The sequence below is a fragment of the Mus caroli genome, chromosome 18 (genome assembly GCF_900094665.2).
Source record: "Mus caroli chromosome 18, CAROLI_EIJ_v1.1, whole genome shotgun sequence".
In the NCBI taxonomy this organism is placed as follows: domain Eukaryota; kingdom Metazoa; phylum Chordata; class Mammalia; order Rodentia; family Muridae; genus Mus; species Mus caroli.
In genome coordinates, this window is record NC_034587.1 from 39,212,341 (window position 1) to 39,232,355 (window position 20,015).

The 20,015-nt window shown below is 41.9% G+C and overlaps 1 protein-coding gene across 1 annotated transcript; it reads right to left on the bottom strand.

The window, feature by feature from the left end:
* Positions 1-2,212: 2,212 nt before the first annotated feature.
* Positions 2,213-19,302, bottom strand: Plac8l1 (PLAC8 like 1). Its single transcript, XM_021150997.1, has 4 exons — positions 19,099-19,302; positions 13,068-13,204; positions 3,693-3,829; positions 2,213-2,492 (listed from the first exon to the last, which is right to left on the bottom strand). Exons 1-4 carry the CDS (start codon positions 19,215-19,217, stop codon positions 2,352-2,354), a joined length of 534 nt encoding a protein of 177 aa, XP_021006656.1. The 5' UTR covers positions 19,218-19,302; the 3' UTR covers positions 2,213-2,351.
* Positions 19,303-20,015: the final 713 nt, after the last annotated feature.

Consider the following 20,015-nt stretch of genomic DNA (forward strand, 5'->3'; position numbering starts at 1 on the left):
GATGAAACACTGTTTGCTCTTTACTGATTGGAAGCAACATGTAGAATATGGGCCCCTCCAAGGAAGGCCCACTCACACACAATCTTTATATCAGCAGAGAGGCAGACTGAGCCTCAGTCTTGTGCCTGAGCCGCCATTTTGCTTCCCTCAGACAGGGTCCATTGTGTGAAAGGGCAGAGTTACCTCCAGACTTCCCTGCCAAAACTAAGCACTGTTGCCAATTTGAGCCTGTGAAGCCTAATATGTGTTTTAGCACAAAACAATAAAAACAGGTTTATTTTCATTTAACCATCTTGTCCACCAGGCCTGCTTTTTCCAGTTGTTGATTGATCATGACTTAAATATTAACATGGAGTATTTAATTTTTTCCTCAAGAGGTATAGCTCCTAAAGTGATTTCTTTTTTTTTTTTTTTTTTGTGGAAATGATTATGGAGAGAGACAGGGACAAGTAACAGTGGCAAGGCTGACCATGCTGAATTCACCTCTGTTAAGTAGGAAATGGTTTGAACAACATGGGATCCTGAGAGGTCCTTTACATTTCTGGGGCTCAGACCTCTTTTCTGAAGTGTTCCCCAGGAAGAAATGTTGAGGACTGACTAGCTCAAAACATGCAAAACAGTTTTAGCCTGTTAATATTGGGCCATTGGGATGGCTCAGTCGTTAGAGACACTTGCAATTCAAGCCTGGGGATTTGAGTTCCATCCCTGTCTCCCATGGTAAGAGGAGAAAACTAACTCCCAAAAGTTGCCCTCTGACCTCCAAATGCTCTCCATGGCACACAAGCACTGTGAGCAAACACACAACTCAACACACAAAGATAACAGTAAACACAATTAATTTTTTGAAATTGGTTTTTACCCCTTTAGCTTGTTTGCTACATCCACGTACCAGGCAGGCATCCTAGAGACATATTTAATTCTGAATGATGGCCATTCTCCTGCCTCAGTCCCCCAAGTGATAGGATTGTACATGGCAACCATCATTCCTATTTAACTGACTCAGTTATCATCTAGAATCTAATTCTGAAAGAAACTTGACAGGCCTGGAGAGATATCTCAGCCACTAAAAGCATTGGCTGCTCTTACAGCGGACCCAGGTTCATTTCCCAGTACTCACTCTCATGGTGGCTCACAACCATCTGTAACTCCATTTCTGGGGGAGATGATGCCTTCTTCTAGTGTCTGTGGGCGTCAGACATGCAAATAGTGCACAGAGGTACATGCAGAAAGAACACCCATACATATAAAATAATTCTTTTAATTTTAAAAGAAACTTTCCATCTAACTGGAGAGATAGCTCCGCAGTTAAGAAACTTTATGTGCCAACTGTAAATAGGAAATTAGTACAATTTACTACAAATATAAAATATCAATAGTGCATTTGCTGAGTCAATACACATCACTCAGCACAGTGTTACATGGCTTGACTTGTTATAACCTCACAGCCCTATAAGATTGGAGCTACCACCAACCCTTTTAACCGTGAGGAAGTGAGACACAGGTAGCAGAACTGCCTACAGGTGTACAATTAATAGGTATCCAGGCTCCTCAGCTATGTGCCCTCGACCTGGCAATTCCTGGGTAGAGGCCATACTCACTTCACATGGTAGGTTGGCTATTAGCTTCCTAGGGCTGTCGTATAAATTGCCACAAACTTGGTGTCTTGAAACAACAGAGAGTTATTCTGTCACTTTCCTAGATGTTAAAGTCCAAAATCAAAATATTGGCAAGGTGGGGGGGGGGGGATTTTCTCCCTTGCCTCTTCCAGCTTCAGCATCCCTGAGCAGTCCTTGCCTGATGACGCCATCACTCCAATCTCCACCCTAGTCTTCCCATGACCATCCTGTGTGTGTCTCCCTCTACATCTTCTTTAAAGGTCACCTATCATCATGCTGCATTAGGTCCCACCCTTTACATTTGCAAAGACTGTTTCCAGATAAGATCTCCTTCACAGGTACCAGAGGTTGGGTTGCAACACGTTTGTGGAGTGAAAGAAAAGCAGAAAGCACAACTTAACTCCCAGTTGTTGCCACAGGCAAGCAAAATACACAACATTTTTTAAAATCATAAAACTAGGAGAAAAGTCAGTGTCCCCAAACCCAGGGGATGAGAGTACACATCACTCACCTGGAGAAGGTACTGTACGTGGCTAGAACGAAACAGCAAAGTGGGAAAATACTAAAGACCTCAATGAAATCAAAACACAGCACATACACTAGTGGGCAAACCATTTATTCTCCTAGTCCAGTGAATACCTATGGAAAACAAAACAAGCAAACAAAAGAACAGTCTTCCTGAGGTAGCTTTGGGAGGAGGGTGTAGGAAGAGGGAGGGGGAGGGGGGGGGAGTTCTCAGACCAGGGTGTTCTTAAGTTCAGGGACTTCACAGATTTCGTAGAGTTGAGAAGTTCTCATCTTGAGTTCTCGGGCCACCTGACAGATGGAGAAAGGCCAGCAGCAATGCACCACCACACAGTCTTCGCAGAGGGTCCCCTAGGGCAAGACCAAATTATACAGGACCATTTCTGTCTCTAAGAACCTGTGTAACGTTATTGCTGGCCCATCCCACCTTCTGCTTCTAAGATCCCCAAACACTTAAGTTAACACTTCAGACACTAGGTAGCCCAAGTGTCCAGCAGTGGCTGGTCAAGAACTACAGTTCAGAACCATGCCCCTTTACTTTTTGACATGTGCCTCTTACTGAAATCTCCTATTTTTCTTTTTAGTGTCTCTTAGACTCGTTATACTTAAGTTTTTGTACTGAATAATAAACTAAAATGGTTCCAAATCCCCATTGTAAAAAGGGATAGAAAGTAAAGAGTAAATCTCCCTTCCCTTCCCCCAGAGCTGGGCCCAGCCACCCAGCTACCTGCCTAGAGACAATCCAGGCAAACTTTCCTATTCTTACCAGCTCGTGTGTATGTGTGTGTATGCATGTATGTGTGTATATATACATGTATGTATGTTTATATGTGTTATATAATATATATTCCTTTTATTTGAATAGTTACATAAGTCTATGTCTTGTTTTTTTCATATAAAGATATTTTAGAGAGCATCCCACAAAATAACTAGATACTGTATGTGAGAGAGAAAGAGGAGTCAGTCTGTCTGTATGTCTATCTGCATCTGTGTCTGTGCCCAACACAAAAGGTTCCTTTTTGAAGACCATCTGTGTCTGTGCATCTTGGCTCTACTGAAAGATAAGGACCCCAGGAAACCTCCTAAATAAAGTCTCCATGTGCCACACAGGCTACACGAGTGCATCCTCCAAATTAAGTTTTATTCCATCTGTCATGTCTTGAAGTAATAAGAGACATATGTGGGGTTTTATTTTTGTAGATGGTAGGGGACAGTAGCCATAACCTCTTATTTCTATGCATCAAAGTACATCTCATGGAGTATAAATTGGCCAATGGTTTGACCAAGCCTGCTGACCAACAGTCTTCATTATAATTTCTTCTAGGAAATAGCCCTTACTATATAGCATTTTAGTTAAGTAAACAATGAAATCAGAACTTTTGTCCCCCATGGTTTTCCACTAAGTGTGAATTTGATAAACATCTTCACCAATACACCTCTCTCTCTCTCCCCCGCCCACCCTCTTTCTATCACTTTAGGAAATCATAGTGATTTGAAAGCATCCAGGTTTTCAGAAAGATTGAGTTTCTTACATACCTTAATTGACCTTACCTGTATCCTATGTCTTTCTCTGGTGCCAATTCTCAATGCAAAGGTAGACCCTGGTAACAGTGGCCAACAAAGACACTCTCCGTAATGCCTGGCAATGTCACACTCAAGACACATGGGACAAAGCAGACCCCAGAAACCTGTCAATTGCACATAAAAGAAAACCAGCATTCTCAGATATTCAGGGAACGACTTCATATCTTAAATAGATTCACAACCCTGCACCACCAATTTCAACACTGCATTGTCTGCCTGTAACCAGGGACAGCGAATGATAAACAATTTTCAAAACTCGAAGTTAGAAAATCGCCGTTACCTAGCCACATCAAAATTGTGTTCTTTGTTGAGCATTGCCAAAGCTGAACCTGACACAATTCTGTTAGTATTGATTATGGTAACTGGCTTTTACTCCCTTGTCAAAAACGGTGAGCAATTTTTGAAATAATTGATGCTTGTTATGTTCATCTCATTTCAGGACTTAACATGGACCTAGAATACTAGAATATTCTTGAATAACAGATATCCCTTTCGATAATAATGGTAGAAAATCTTTTGGGTATGCACTGGCTGTTTCCTATTCTTACCAGGATTTTATTCTATTTCTCAGATCAGGAGTTATTCTAATTTCTGTTAGCTTCACCGAGCCACTGACACTTGTCCATTTGAATCTGTAAACTATTAGGTGATTGGACCTGTAAGTGTCATCTGGAAATGGTTTCTACTTATTAGTTCATTGGCTGTTAACTATTGATATGGGTTGTTACACAGACTAAATGGACTGTCTAACGGGAATTCTATTCTAAAGATGTTTGAGGCCACAGAGCCTTTTGAGAATATAATGGCTGTCATGAACTTGTTCAGAAGGGAAAAGAGAGTACAGACCCAAAGGTGGGCAAATTGTGCATTCCTTTCATGGCACTCATGGAGCCACTGAATGGGCCACAAGTTAAGGGATCCTGACCTGCAGTTTAGATGTAACATCATCTAACATTGCAAGATGACAACCCTGATATTTTCAAATAATGGGACTATGAACCAACAAAAATGCCATGATGACCAAACTTCAGAAACAGTGTCTTAGTTAGAGTTATCACTGCTGTGATGAAACACCATGACCAATGCGACTTGGGGGTTAAGGGTTTCAAACAACTGCTCATCATTGAAGGAAGTCAGGACAGGAACTCAAGCAAGGCAGAAACCTGGAGGCAGGAGTTGATGCTGCAGAGCCCAGGGAGGGGTGCTGCGTACGGCGTGTTTCCCCTGGCTCGCTCAGCCTGACTTCTTTTAGAAACCAGGACCACCAGCCCAGGGGTGGTCTTACCCACCATGTGCTGGACCCTTTCCCATCCATTACTAATTAAGAAAATGTCCTACAAGCATGTCTACAGCCCAATCTTATGGAGGTGTTTTCTTAATTGAGGTTCCTTCCTCTCAGATGACTTTAGCTTATGTCAAGTTGACATAAAACTATCCGGCACATATTCTAAACATTTTTTTTTTTTTTTTGGTTTTTCGAGACAGGGTTTCTCTGTATAGCCCTGGCTGTCCTGGAACTCACTCTGTAGACCCGGCTGGCCTCGAACTCAGAAATCCACCTGCCACTGCCTCCCAAGTGGTGGGATTAAAGGCGTGCCCCACCATGCCCGGCTTATTCTAAACATTTTAACTGAGGGTAATTTTATATTCACAAGTGAACAAATCGTAAGTGTTCACTTTGGGTGAGTTTAATAATTGCATTCACTTATACATCAGGAACTATGGATTGTTGCTCTCCCTGTGTTTGTCACATTTCTATACAGTAAATCCCACCCTTCCCACCCCTATTCCTGAGAGAAACACAGCCATGACTTCAATTCCCATAAGGAAGTTTTGCCTTCTCTCAGCCCTCATATCTCAAGAGAATCACATTTATTTTTATAACTATTTTGGTTTTGTATATCATGTATTTTGGGGGGTTGTTTTCATTTTTTGTTTGTTTTAGATCTACTCGTGTTATTATGAATCTGTAATTCTTACTGTTGGATAAATAGCATTTCATTGTATGAATATTCTACAAATTGTTTAACTATTCTCCCAGTAATCAACATTCTATAGCTCCATATTTTATATTAATACCACTATGCTTTATGAGTGTTTATATGCCTTTATTTGGACATTTAAGTCTTTATGTGGACATACCTTTAATTCTATATGTTGATATATGTTTCCTTTTATTTGGGTAGTTTCCTGAAAGTGCACTTCCTAGGCCATATGTTTAATTCCACAAATACAGACGAATAATCATTCAAAGAATCTGTCCTATTGCATACCCCCTCCAACAACGCCTGAGACTTCTAACAGCTTGCTTGACATCATCGCCATCACTTACTATCACTAGAGCTTTTATTTTAGCCATTGGAGTGTATGTACAGTGTTAGTCACTGCAGCTTCTGGTGCACCCAAAACAAAGGTATGATAGGAACCATGGAGCCGAGAGCAAACTGAGGGTAGCCTCAAGTAATTCTGAGACATTTTAACCTGAATTTAAAAAAAAAAAAAATCCTGACTGGAGATACGGATCCATGGTAGTATGTCTGTAGAATGTACAAGGATCAGTCCCCAGCACCGAAAAATAATTCCCATGCGCATGAGGAGACTCTACCCAGCACTGACAACGAGTCTGAACAACCGAGAAAACAGAGGGCTCCCAGCATCGGCAACCTTGAATTAGGGCAATTTGAAATCAATGGCACGTTCGGTGAAGATTATGAAATACTGTAAATTCCCACAAACAAAGCAATTAATTAAAATGCGCTTAATTGTAAAGCTGGCAAATTAAGCACCTGATCGATTCTGTTTACACGGCTCGGAGCTGTAAGCACACCATAAAGAAGCTGATTATGCCTTGACACTCCTGAGCCTCGTTGTTAGGACCCACAGGCTGCTTTTCTTTTTTCTTCCAGCTTTTAGGAACTTTATTTTCCTTCCACCTTTTCCCTTTGCTCAGGTGTCTGTACAGCAGCTCAGCCGTGGACCACTCAGCCGTGGCTCCAACCCACTTGGTGGCCTGAGCTGTGGGAGCTGCTGACCAGTCCTCAGTGGCTGGCTGCGCACTCTAGTCTTGGGTGGGGAACTGCTGGATGGGCACAGAGGGCACCTGCGCACCCTCAGACCAGTCAGCCACCTCAGGCTGAGCAGCAGTGAACTCAGGAGCTGGTGCGGTCCGTTAGCCATGAAATTCCTTCTTGGTCACAGCCTTCTCAGCAGTAGCCTGCTCCTCCTTCTCAGTATCCCCTGGGTCTCTGTGGAAGTGAAGATCAAGCATAACCTCCCATGGATGCCCAGGGGAGATAGTATCTCGCATGCGGAGTACTTCCCAGGCCAGCATCCACCACATCAGACCCACTGAGAGAGCTCCCTTGTTGTTGCATGGGATGGCAATGTCCACATAGTGCAGGGGAGAATCTGTGTTACACAGAACAATTCTCTACTGGGGAATCTCAAATGGCCAAGAAGCACCTAAAGAAATGTTCAACATCCTTAGTTATCAAGGAAATGCAAATCAAAACCACCCTAAGATTCCACCTCACACCAATCAGAATGGCTAAGATCAATGCAGGTGATAGCAGATGCTGGTGAAGATGGGGAGAAAGAGGAACACTCCTCCACTGCTGTTGGGATTGCAAGCTGGTACAACCACTCTGGAAATCAGTCTGGCGGTTCCTCAGAAAACAGTTCCTAGACATAGTACTACCGGAGGACCCAGCAATACCACTCCTAGGCATACACTCAAAAGATGTGCCAACATGTAACAAGGACACACGCTCCACTATGTTCACAGCAGCCTTATTTATAATAGCCAGGAGCTGGAAACAATCCAGATGACCCTCAACAGAGGAATGGATACAGAAAATGAGGTACATTTACACAGTGGAATACTACTCAGCTAAAAACAATGACTTCATGAAATTCACAGGCAAATGAATGGAACTAAAAAATATCATCCTGAGTGAGGTAACCCAGTCACAAAAGAACACACATGGTATATACCCACTGTTAAGTGGATATTATGGGAAAAAAGCTTGGAATACCCACAATATAACCCACAAACCATATGGAACTTAAGAAGAAGGAAGACCAAAGTGTGGATGCTTCAGTCCTACTTAGAAGGGGGAACAAAATGATCACAGGGGATGAGAATAGAGGGAGGGAGGTATCAGGGAGGGAGAGAGGAAGGGGAGGGAAAAAGGGGGCAGGATCAGGTATGAGAGGAGATGAGGCGGGGGGGGGGGGGCGGGGGGAAGTACAGAGAGTCAGGAAATTGAATGGATTGTTTAACAGTAGGGGATGGGGAACTGGGGGTAGCCACCAGAAAGCCCAGATGCCAGGAAAGCAAGAGGCTCCCAGGACCAAACAAGGATAATATCAGCAGGGTTCCCAATGGCAGCAATAGCATGACAAGCAACAACTTCTCCTGGGCCCTCTTCAGATTTATGATGTAGATACCATCACTTTTCCTTTTGTAGATGTGCTACTCCATCTGAAAGGCAAGGTTGGTGCCACCTAAGTAGGTTCCTGCAGCAAAGAATTTGAGGACATCCTCTTCCTTCGTGTGTAGGACATCAAGGGCTCTGGACATTGTGTAAGTTTCCCTTTAAATTACAACAGGAATTAAGAACAATGCTGTATGGACCCATTGTCTCTGGGTACCACGGGAAGGAAAGGTCTATTTATTATTATTATTATTATCGTTATTATTAATCTCTCTGTCAGATAGCCATGCTATTATAAGTGTGCTTTTTAGATACTCATCTCGCTTTTCTACTGAGGTGATAAAACACTATGACCTCAGTAACTTATAAAAGAAAGCATTTAATTTGAAGGCTCATGTTCCAGACGGTTAGTCTTTACCCATCATGGTGGGGAGCATGGAGGCAGACAGGCAGACATGGAACTAGAGCAGTATCTGCGAGCAGAACTTATGTCTGATCCACAAAAAAGAGGCAGAGAGGGAACTAACTGGGAATGGTGGGCTTTTGAAACCTCAAAGTTCACCCCCCCCAAAAAAGTAATACTTCCTCCAACAAAGCCACACCTCGTAATCCTTCCCAAACAGTTCTACCAACTGGCATGCCAAACATTCAAACACATGAGCCTATGGGGGACATTCTCATTCAAACCACAATACTCAAAGTCAATCATTTTGAAATAGAGTTCAGCTGTGGTTCATTAAAAAAAAATGTATGGCCCCGGCATGGTGACGCATGTCTTTAATCCCAGCACTTGGGAGGCAGAGGCAGACAGATTTCTGAGTTCGAGGCCAGCCTGGTCTACAAAGTGAGTTCCAGGACAGCCAGGGATATACAGAGAAACCCTGTCTCGAAAAACCTATATATATATATATATATATATATATATATATATGAAGCCCAAACTTTTATTCCACAATAGCTAATATTCATACAGAATTCATTGTGTACTAAGCTCTCACTGAAAACATTTTGTATATATTAGTTCACTTGATCTTTGAAATAATAATATAAAGTAGGCACTTTTATGGCCTTCATGATAGCTTGCCCCATAACTGCAGTACTTGTGGGACTCAGACAATAGGATCATGAGTTCAAGGACAGCTTATGATATATAGGAAATTCATGGATAGCCTATTCTTACTAAGACCCTATCTCAGAAAACCAATTGGTGAATAAAATAAGTCCTCTTGCTATACCCATTTTACAATTAGCTCACCTAATCTCCAGAAGAATTGAGCAATTCCTCCTTAAGTTTATAACATTACTAGGGAAGGGCAGAGACCAGATTCCTACTATTATATATATATATATATGTCCATATGCTCTCATGTTTTACATTTCCATCCTGCCATAACACATGTGGATTTGCATATTCCAGGACAGAATGCTCATTATCACTATGGTCTGAACTCATGTGAATCCCTTCGGAAGAAGCCTCTAGGCCAAGTGTCACTGCTCTGCCTGATGAGCAGTGTGGTTGGAGATGAGGATGCTTAGGCTAGACTCCAAAAGAGATGCACAAGAATAGAAGGATGGTGTCTTTTTTTTTTTTTTTGAAGGGGAAGGCTTTACAGTGATAACTGAGGCCAGGGTTAGCATGTAGAATATGGGAGGGACTCTAATAAATCCATGTATGAAAGAAGATGGGAGAGAAGGAAATGGCACAGGGCATGAAAGGGTAGCTTGCTGAAAAGGCAATACCAATGGCCAACAGTAATATTAGGAAGGCATATTAATATTATCAGAAGTCACTTGCTCTTCACAAGAATGCTCCCTTTTTAATGTATGCTTGGGGACATAAAGTAACAATACGTGGATGTGGAAATTGGCCTAATCACATTAGATGATAACTTTGCTCAGTCTAGTAAGATTCAAAACCCTCTAGGAATGAATAATTTCACTTATCAACATCCAGAGTAATGCTATTCAACTGCACACAGAAGGACCTACAAGAATAGTCACTGCAGCACTATCTGTATCGTAAAATTTTAAATTGTAAGTGTATGTCAGTGGGCTAAAGATCAAATAAAACATGAGTGTGTAATCACTAAGAATGTGGCAAAAGGACTGGAAAGATGGCTCAGTAGTTAATCAGTAGTTGTGCAACCATGAAGACCTGAGGTTGGATCCCAGCGCCCACGTAACAGGCTGGCATACCTACCTAAAATACCAGGACTGTGGAAAAGACAGGTGTGCTAGGGCTTGATGACTGCCAGCCAAGCTCTAGATTCAACGAGAGACCCATTCTCAAAGGAATAAAGAGGAGCATGATAAAGGAAAGTATCAGGTGCCTTTCTCGGGCCTCTGCCCATGCACACTGGTGCACACACCTGCACACACACCACTCACACACATAAACTTTTTTCTAGAAGGATGCAGTAAGAGATCAATTAAATACCAACATGGCTAAGTCTCTAAGATTAATTTGAATTTTAAAAAATCAAATTGCATAATGGGTAAGCTTAATACCATTTATGCTTTGCTTAAAGAGTTACAAAGCAATAGCATATATTGCTAGTGGATACACAGGTTAATATAGAGGAAAACCTAGAGGGAAATGTTCCAAATTGATCCTTGTTGTTTCTCTTGTTTAAAAGCACAAACTGGTTTTCACAAAGAGACATGGGCCCTTTTTCTGTAACATCTTATTTATATAAGGTGAATGTATCAGTGGGTTATTAGTCATATATTGTCTTCTTTAACAGAGCTCAAGGTCAATAGGGATTTGTAGCATACATTCAGCTTCTTTCTTTATACCTACAAGTTTGGTGGTTACATCAACTCCCTCAGCCTATCTAAACTTCCCTTGTGTGTGGAATGCCGTCCTTCTACCTCACAGGCAAGTCAAGACAAAGACAAGAAACTACGGTGTGGAAGGCCCAGAGAGCAGGAGTAGGAAAGTGGGTGGAAGCTTGAGCGCACCACATTTCAGTTCAGTTATTCCAAAGGACTTGAACCTTCCAATAATAGGACACTTTAGAGAGGAGTGGAGCAGGCTCATGCGTTGCCAGTGGGAGTGTGAATTAGTTCACCTTCCAGAAGGAAAGCCACTAGGCAACACCATGATTTAAAGAGGCATGTTCTGTTTGGTCAGCAAATTTACCCATTAGCAGTTACCCAAGACAGATATCCTCATGCCATGAAAATATGACATCTGAATAAGCACATTCACACAGCATTGGTTTGAATAAAACACATAAAGGTCCACCAATAGGAGTTTCAGCATAAATAAACTATGGTACAAGGGGATCCATAAAGCAATTTAAGAAATTAGCTCCAGATGTGCTTATGTAGTGTTCACAACCTAAATGTGTGATGAAATTAAAACAGAGGTGCAAAGTAATGTGTATTTACAGTCCTTCCATTTGTGTACATTATGTACACAAGTAAGTAAAAGAAATCTGCAGTTTGAGGGATGCGCCAAAATATCCAAGGAGTATAACTATAGTTGCTATTCCATCCTTTGGCCATCTTTAATGTTTTTTTTCTGTTTTATTAATGGGGCTTTTAAATTTTAAAACATATTTTCTTTTAAAACTTTCCATAGCCTTATAAGTATGTGTACTCTATCTGAACTCCTTTTTTTAAAAACATCTATTTATTTATTTATTATATGTAAGTAGCTGTCTTAAGATACCCCAGTAAAGGGGATCATTACAGATGGTTGTGAGCCATCATGTGGTTGCTGGGATTTGAACTCAGGACCTTCGGAAGAGCAGTCAGTGCTCTTAACCACTGAGCCATCTCTCCAGCCCCTCTATCTGAACTCTTAATGTAAGAGTAGCAGTCTCAGGGAAGAACAGGGTGGACAGAAAGTAGGACACAGTGCTTACTTCTCACGAGTTCTAGGGACCTTGATACAAGGCAGCTGAGATAAATACTGACTCAGTGTGCCTTTGCTCTAGGTCAGAGGTCAGTCATGAAATGAGAACCTCTTGACAACTGGATGAGGGCCAGAAAAGAACTCAGTCAACAAAGGGAGTTTCTTTTCAGATTGTTCTTGTTGTTATAAGAGTGATACATAATCTTCATGGAGATATTAAAGAGATAATAAAGACTGAAACATTTGTCAGTCTGCCATGGGTAGACATCTGCTATGAATGCTTATATTTGTATCCTTCTATATTTTTTTTCTAAATGCTTTCACTGCCTCCAGATGCAGCCTAGTGAACACAGTTTGGCACTCACTCAGCTTCTTGAATCCAAAACCACAGGTAAGCCAGGTGTGGAACCATGCACCCTCAATCCCAACACTCAGGAGTCAGAGGCAGGGGGATCTCTATGAGTTCCAGACCAGCCAGGGAAACATTGTGAGACCCTGTCTCAGAAAATAATAAATGAATAAAAAATAAAACTGTACACAAAATACCTTTTTACCCATTAAACGTCACTCTCCTACATGACTTTTCATGGACATGTAATAATTCAGTGGATGGATCCAATATGTATACCATCCCAAGCGTTGCTATGGTAACCAGTGCTGCGGTTTTAATGTTCCTGGTAAACTTTGCAGAGAATTTATTTCATTAGACTAAGCTCCTAGGAATGTAGTTATCAAGTCAATAGAGGATGAGGGGAGCTATTTTATCTATCTTTGTCAACAATGGATTTTATCATTTAAAAAAACTTTGAAAATACCACACTTATCCTATGAATAGATCTACATTGTTGAAAAGCACATTTTTTTTTTTCAACTAAGGAGTAGGCTTGAGACACTAGACTGGTTGAGCCTCTCAGAGATCGTTTACTCTTTGACCTTGTGTTGGGGTAGCTTTTCCTCGGGGTTGGGGGTGGGTGGACTGAGGGGTGGAGTACGGAAAATGGGGGTGATTTAAAAGAGGCGCTTAAGTAAAAAGGAAACCCATACAGATTTTCCTGTCTCTGCAGACACTGAAGAGTCCGGTGCTCCAGTCCCCACCAGTCTGAACAATGGCTGCGACTGTGGTCCTACCACTGGCTCCACGGATCGGCTGTTTCACCACGACATGAGCTGGCACATGGCTCCTGGAGGGTCAAGGATGATGATTAACTAGTTAACAAAGATGCAGCAGAATGATAACCATTAATCAAAACAGAACAATAAAGAGGAGATATACCTGTGGTGCTGATCTGAGGCTCTGATTCTTTTTTTTTTTTTTTTAAGATTTATTTATTAGTATAAGTTCACTGTCACTGTCTTCAAACGCACCAGAAGAGGGTATCAGAACTCATTACGGGTGGTTGTGAGCCACCATGTGGTTGCTGGGATTTGAACTCAGTACCTTTGGAAGAGCAGTCGGTGCTCTTACCCACTGAACCATCTCACCAGCCCTCTGATTCTTTTTTTTTTTTAAGATTTATTTATTTATTTATTATATGTAAGTACACTGTAGCTGTCTTCAGATGCACCAGAAGAGGGCGTCAGATCTCATTATGGATGGTTTTGAGCCACCATGTGGTTGCTGGGATTTGAACTCTGGACCTTCGGAAGAGCAGTCAGGTGCTCTTACCCACTGAGCCATCTTGCCAGCCCCAAGCCCTCTGATTCTTAATCTAGACTGACTCCATCATCTTTCTCTTTCAGCATGTCTTCCCTGACTTTTATTTGGGGGGAGGGGGCCCATTAAGGAGCGACCTGTCACTCAAGTTCAATGTCCAATATACTAGCCTAGTGTTTGGCAGAATTTCATAGTAGTTAAATTCACAAACTTGAAACAAAGACATCAGATCAGATCCCAGCATGCCCCTCCATGGTGACATGACCTCAGCTAAGTGGTTTAAGCTCCTTACTTCCTGTTAGTTCAGATGGGTAAACTATCTGATGAGACTTATTTTATAAGTTGAAAGTCTATTGTTAGTGTACTGTCCCCAGAGTGACCATCACAAGGTGATGTAAGCAATAGCCCAAGAATGATGCACCTTTATTGAAGAGAGGATGACTAAGTGAACACCTGGAAACCTGAGGGAGGCCACTGGAGTCCACATGTTGGATGACACCAATGCAGAACATCCCACAACCGCACCACAAAGTTTAACTTGGAGTTGATTTTTCCTTAACAAGGATGGATATTTACACTTTCTGTAATTCTAAATTAGGAAACAAATGCTCAAGGAACTCCAATGGTGAGGAAAGGAAAACAAAAAACAAAACAAAACAAACAAACAAAAAAAAAAAAACTCCCTCCTCTTTCTGAGGTGGAAAGATTTGCCTGGATTTCAGCCAGGAAAATGGTACCAGTCAGGTGCCATTTAATGAAGGTAAGCTGCTTTAAGCTTCATGGGAAAGTCAGGTCAACTTGGAGTCAACTTGGGGCCTAGAATGAGTCTGAGCCTGCACAGCGTTGTCATTATCCTGTTATGTACCTCTCTTAAGGCAAGTCCTATGAAGTGTTTGCACCTGATCGCTTGTGTGCTTTGGAAAATTAAGGAAGGATCTTGCCTCTTATTTTCAACAAAATAAGCAAGGCACAATACCGTTTCTCTAGGAACCATTGTCACAGTAAGTCACCAAGTTCTAGATGCCCTAGACCTGAGAGTGAGACATGTCTGAACAATCATAAATTTTTATTACCCTAAGTAGATCTTCAGACTTGGACCAATAAATTCAATGAGAGGTTACGATATCATGCTATGCCTTCTCCATCACGCCAATACTGCCTGCTAGAGTCGAACATGAAATGTCCCCTACAGACTTGTGTTGAAGGTGATGGTATGATTTGAAGAGGTCCTGGATACTCTAGGTGGGAAGGCCTATTAGGAAGACATGCTTCATTGGAATCACCTCCAAAAGTTGCCTTTGTAGGGGCCAGAGACCATCCTTTCCCTCCCCCGCTGCCTCCTATCTACCCTAATGTACACATTGTCTTCCTTCATATGTTCCCACCATACAACCTCAACATAGGCCCAAAGGCAATGGGGCTAAGAAAATTATGGATTGAAATCTCTGTAACCATAAGCCAAAATACATAAGTCTTCCTTTCGGTTGTTTATATCATGCATCCTGTCACAGTGACAAGATGTGACAAAGTGACAAAGCCCAAGCATTACCAAACAGGAAAGCTTGTTCAAACAAATTCCAAAGCCTTGCTCCCAGATCAACTGGGGTCTCCAAAGAAGTCCAGAAGTCAGTACCACAACAGGTTTCCAGGTAATTCTTAAGCAAGTGTTCTGCTACCACCTGACAGCCAATGGTGACTGCAGTAGCTTCCAAGTCTTCACCAGCTAGGTAGTGTCCATGTGACAGGAATGGCAAGGAAACAGAACAGAAGGTAGACAAAAAGGGAGGATGCTTGAAATACACCAAGTCCAGTGATCCAGTGAGTCATCCAGAGAATCCTACACCAGGAAGCTGCTCAGAACTATGTAGTGTGCCCCAGAGCATCCCCCATCCCACTGCCAGGCATTACAGAGAATACTTAAGGTCTCACTAGCAATTTAAGATCCTGTATGTTCTTGAAACTCGGGAACCAAGTATAAAACATAAATTGAGGCTAAATCAAACGCTAAAAGTTAGCTTTATGTCCACATCATTGTCAAATAGAACTTAGGAATTTTGTTGTTTGGTGCATTTTTGTTTTGGTTTTGTTGTTGTTGTTGGTGGTGGTGGTGGTGGTGGTGGTGTTTTTCTTTTAAAGATTTATTTATTTTGTCTGTATGAGTGTTCTATCTGCATATATACCTGTGTGCTAGAAGAAGGCTTCAGACACCATTATAGATGGTTGTGAGCCACCATGCGGTTGCTGGGAATTGAACTCAGGACCTCTGGAAGAGCAGCCAGTACTCTTTACCTCTGAGCCATCTCTCGAGCCCTGTTTCTGTTTTTGAGTCAGGGTCTCACTATGTAGTCCTGGCTGGCCTAGAACTCACAGAGATGAATCTGCTTCTGCCTACAGAGTCCTGGCTTATGCTTATAAAAATAGTTTATTACATTTAAAAACACATTTAAGCTTTCTTATTTCTCAAAAATTCCCACTGAGGCATAGCTGCTGAAAAGCAGAAGCCAGTGGCTAATTAGTTCCTTATAATCAGATAATATCAAACCAAACGTGTAAAAGGACCTTTTTACTTGCCTCTCAGATTCCTGTGAAGAAAGAGAATTATATAGCATGTGTATGTGTTCGTGTTATTCTGAAGTGAGTAAGGAGTTATTTCTGTGGATTACATACACAGTGAAATACATATTAAGGCCTCTGCCCCCAGGACAGTTGTATATGGAGATGATTCATGGACTCACAGGAAGCAAAGTTCAGTGGGTCAGAAGGATGGGATCCTAGTTAACCGGATATATGAAGGGAAAGGTCTCTGCCCATATATAGGAAAGACCAAGAAAGCACCCTATGAGCCAGGAGAGGCCTCAAAGACCAACCATACTCTCCCAAGCCCAGACTTCCAGCCTCCAGAACAAAATGAATTAGTTCTCATTAATTCCACATGACCCAGGGTTTTTGTTGGTTTGTTTGTGTGCTTTTGCTTTGTCATTGCCACTGATAAACATTTGAAACTGGTCCTGAAGAATTCGCTTTCATATCTATCTCCCTCCACGTGAGCTCCTTGTTGCTAGGGGCACATGCTGTTGCTTCTCTTTGCATGCCCAGCAGCCAGCACACTACTCTAAAACTGAGTGCGTATGCAATAAATATTTGCTGATTGGATCAAATAGATTCACTGTCTCTCTTCTATTGTATTTGAGCCTTTCTCAAATCTAGCTCCTCTGAGCTAAATTATGCAACTTGAACTGTGTTCCAATTCTGTAGTAGAGGACATAACTCTCAGGTGTGAACCTGATGAAATAAAAGCAGAGGGCGGCCTAAAAGCTTTCTGCATCTGTCTACACAATCCAAGGCATTCCTTCTTGATGTGAAGCCTATCCGTGAGGCGTCCATCATTATGCTAAGAGCCTCAATCATCTCTGATTTTAGTGGAGGGATTTCTGAGGGCTGAGCACCTGGATAAGATTTTTTTTTCCCTGAAATGAACCATTTACAGCTTGCAGCCATAGACAAGAATTTCTTGCTTCTATCTTAAAATTATGTGCGTAACACCTTTTATCACAGCAAGGAAGCCAGTCTTCTATCTACTCCAAATCAAGTAACTGAGAAGATAACTTTTACTTGTTGGGAAAAAAATTACTTGTGTGTGTTTGCCTAGTTTTGAACTCAATAAGAATTCTAATACTCTAAATCCTTGGTGGCTTTATATTAAAATGTTTAGATTTATAGATGCTGGCTACGATGCTTCAACTTAAGCTTATTGCTCATATGTCATGATTAAAATGCCAGTCCCTCCCTGGGTACTTTCTATGTGCTAGGCATTTAGTAGTCCCATTAAGAATAGAAAGATGACTAGGTATGACAGTGTACACCTGTAATCCGGTACCTGGGAGAATAAGGCAGGAGAGTTGAGACCATCCAGGTCTGCATAGCAAGATCAATCTTATCAAAAGAGAGCAGGAGAGAGGGAGGGGAGAGAGAGAGAGAGAGAGAGAGAGAGAGAGAGAGAGAGAGAGAAGAGAGAAGAGGGAGAGAGAGAGAGAAGAGAGAAGAGGGAGAGAGAAGAGAGAAGAGGGAGAGGGAGAGGGAGAGGGAGAGGGAGAGGGAGAGAGAGAGAGAGAGAGAGAGAGAGAGAGAGAGAGAGAGAGAGAGAGTCAAACCAAGAGCAAGAGCTCATCCTATTCTGGGGCTGCTATGGATGAGATTAAAGTAGTTATTGTAACTTCTTAGGCAGCTTGTCTGTAAATGTCCCCCAAGGGATGCTTATGCCACCCTGAAGAACAGGAACAAGTTAGGACATGATGGATGCAGCCGATGCCCACAAAACTATGCTAATCAGAGAAGCTGTCCACTCACAAGCAGAAAGATTTGTGCCCACTGAATTTCAAATCTAGCTCAGCTATAGTCCAGTTCTTTATGCTTAAGAAAGACTTCATCACTGCCCTCATCTCTGGCCTCATCTTCCTCCTCCTTCTGTGTTTTAACTACTCAAGCTCAGTTGTCATGAGCATTCAACAATATCATGTACTTGGTGCATTGGTAGGCATACAATTAATGGCTGCTGCCCTTAACATGATTCAGCATCTAGTATATAACATGGACATTCATTGCTACCCTGAGGAAGAGAAATCTGGCTCAGGTTTTTGGTTTTGTTTGTTTGAGTCGATATACCTGCTACCCAAATGCCTTGAAATATAGTTGGAATGACCAGCAATCTCAGTTTTTCAGGAGAAATATTTTAACTAGGATAGAGAACTTTTGGTACTAAAAGCAAGATGGTGCTGAGAGGGAAGTTTTAGCTAGTGGAAATAGGTGTTTGTGGTGTGTGTGTGTGTGTGTGTGTGTGTGTGTGTGTGTGCGTGTGACAGCAGTCAGTCTCATCTGCTCCTCCTACCTAGTAATGCTGTCAGATTGGTAAACTATGCCATGCCTCTTTCTGGCTTCAGTCTATTCTGACTCCCTCTTCTAAGAAGCTGGGCACCTTCCCCACCAAATGTTGACTATCCCCTCATGTTGAGTACACCAATTTGGGCAGTTTCTGCTATTCCTTTAATCAAATTTGCAGTGCTAAGAATTTATTGTGCCTTCTACTCAAGCCTTCTTGTTTACTTCAATTCTTAATTAAAGTCAAAGGTCTGAGGTTTTTATATCAAAGGGATGGAAATTACAGGCAGACTCCAGAAAGAAAGTTTCCCTTGGGTAGGATGGGACATTTTAAGTTGAGAATGAAGTGGTTTGCTTTAACTCAGGAAGGGGCCTTCTCCTTCCACAAGCTAAGCACAGTTGCCCCCTTTTCAAGTACACATAGCAATAGGTAACTCCCACTTTCCCCACAAGCCACTATTCTTTCCCTGGCTCCTTTTACAAAGAGATTGGCTAGATGTCCCAATAAACAGCAAAACCTGGGTGGACAGTCACCTGCCTTCCTACCTCAAGTTCGAGATTAAATGCTCATCTTCAGAGGGCATGGGTGAGAAGAGTGGTAAGTGTGTACTGAGCACGGAAATGTCCTTGCACCATCTGGAGAAATGATGTCCCATCCAGCTCATAGTTAGAAGTGTCTTCTTGCCACCTGGCTATCCTTTCCCTTGGACAATAAGGAGACCAACTTGAAACTTAGATTCAAATCAAAGGGAAGCATGCCTTTAAACAGAATGTTACCTTGGTGTTCTGGAAGCTGAGGTCATAGCAGTCTGAGAGACATTGTACTTTTTTAAATACAGCACATGCCCAGCTGAGGGTCTGTCCTTTTTATTTTCTAGTCTGAAGGGAGAGACTGGTGGAGACACACTCTACTAAGTACTCACCTTGTTAAGTGCCACTAAGCTCCATGTCTCCTGTCTCGGAAGCTGCACTTTTCTACCCTATTAGGCAAGGCTTCATCAACAGGAGCAGTGGTTCAATCCTGTAAGATGACACAATTCCATAATTTACCCAAAAGCAGCATGGGAAAGGTCCTACAGCCTGGGGATTGCCTATCCAGGAAAAAAATGTCTTCAAAGGATCAGAAAACCATTAAGAAAAACAATTGAGGACAGACTATCCCCAACATATAGAAGTATTGAACCCTATATTTCAGTTACCAATGGGGGTTAAAAAACCCACATCATAAATGCCTGGAAAAGTGAAGGGGTTTTCTTGAACTCAAATGAGCCTTCTCCTTTTGGATACAGAAGTATCCAAAGTGTGTCTTTACAATGGAAACTTCTGAGAGTGTGTGTTTTTTTTTTTTTAAAGGGGACGTGGCCTGAGCTGAATGCTCTGGAAATAACACCCAGGAAGGTGTTTCTGCAACAGAAAGCCCTGGAAGTTGTCACAAAGTATCATTAACAAGGGGAATTCTGGAA

Coding starts and splice junctions, on each gene's coding strand:
- Plac8l1 (XM_021150997.1), bottom strand. CDS start 19,217: ATGAGCTGGATGGGACATCATTTCTCCAGATGGTGCAAGGACATTTCC. Junction 13,205..19,098: donor CATTTAATCTCGAACTTGAG/GTAGGAAGGCAG, acceptor TTGACCCTCCAG/GAGCCATGTGCCAGCTCATG. Junction 2,493..3,692: donor GAGAAAGACATAGGATACAG/GTAAGGTCAATT, acceptor GTCTTGCCCTAG/GGGACCCTCTGCGAAGACTG.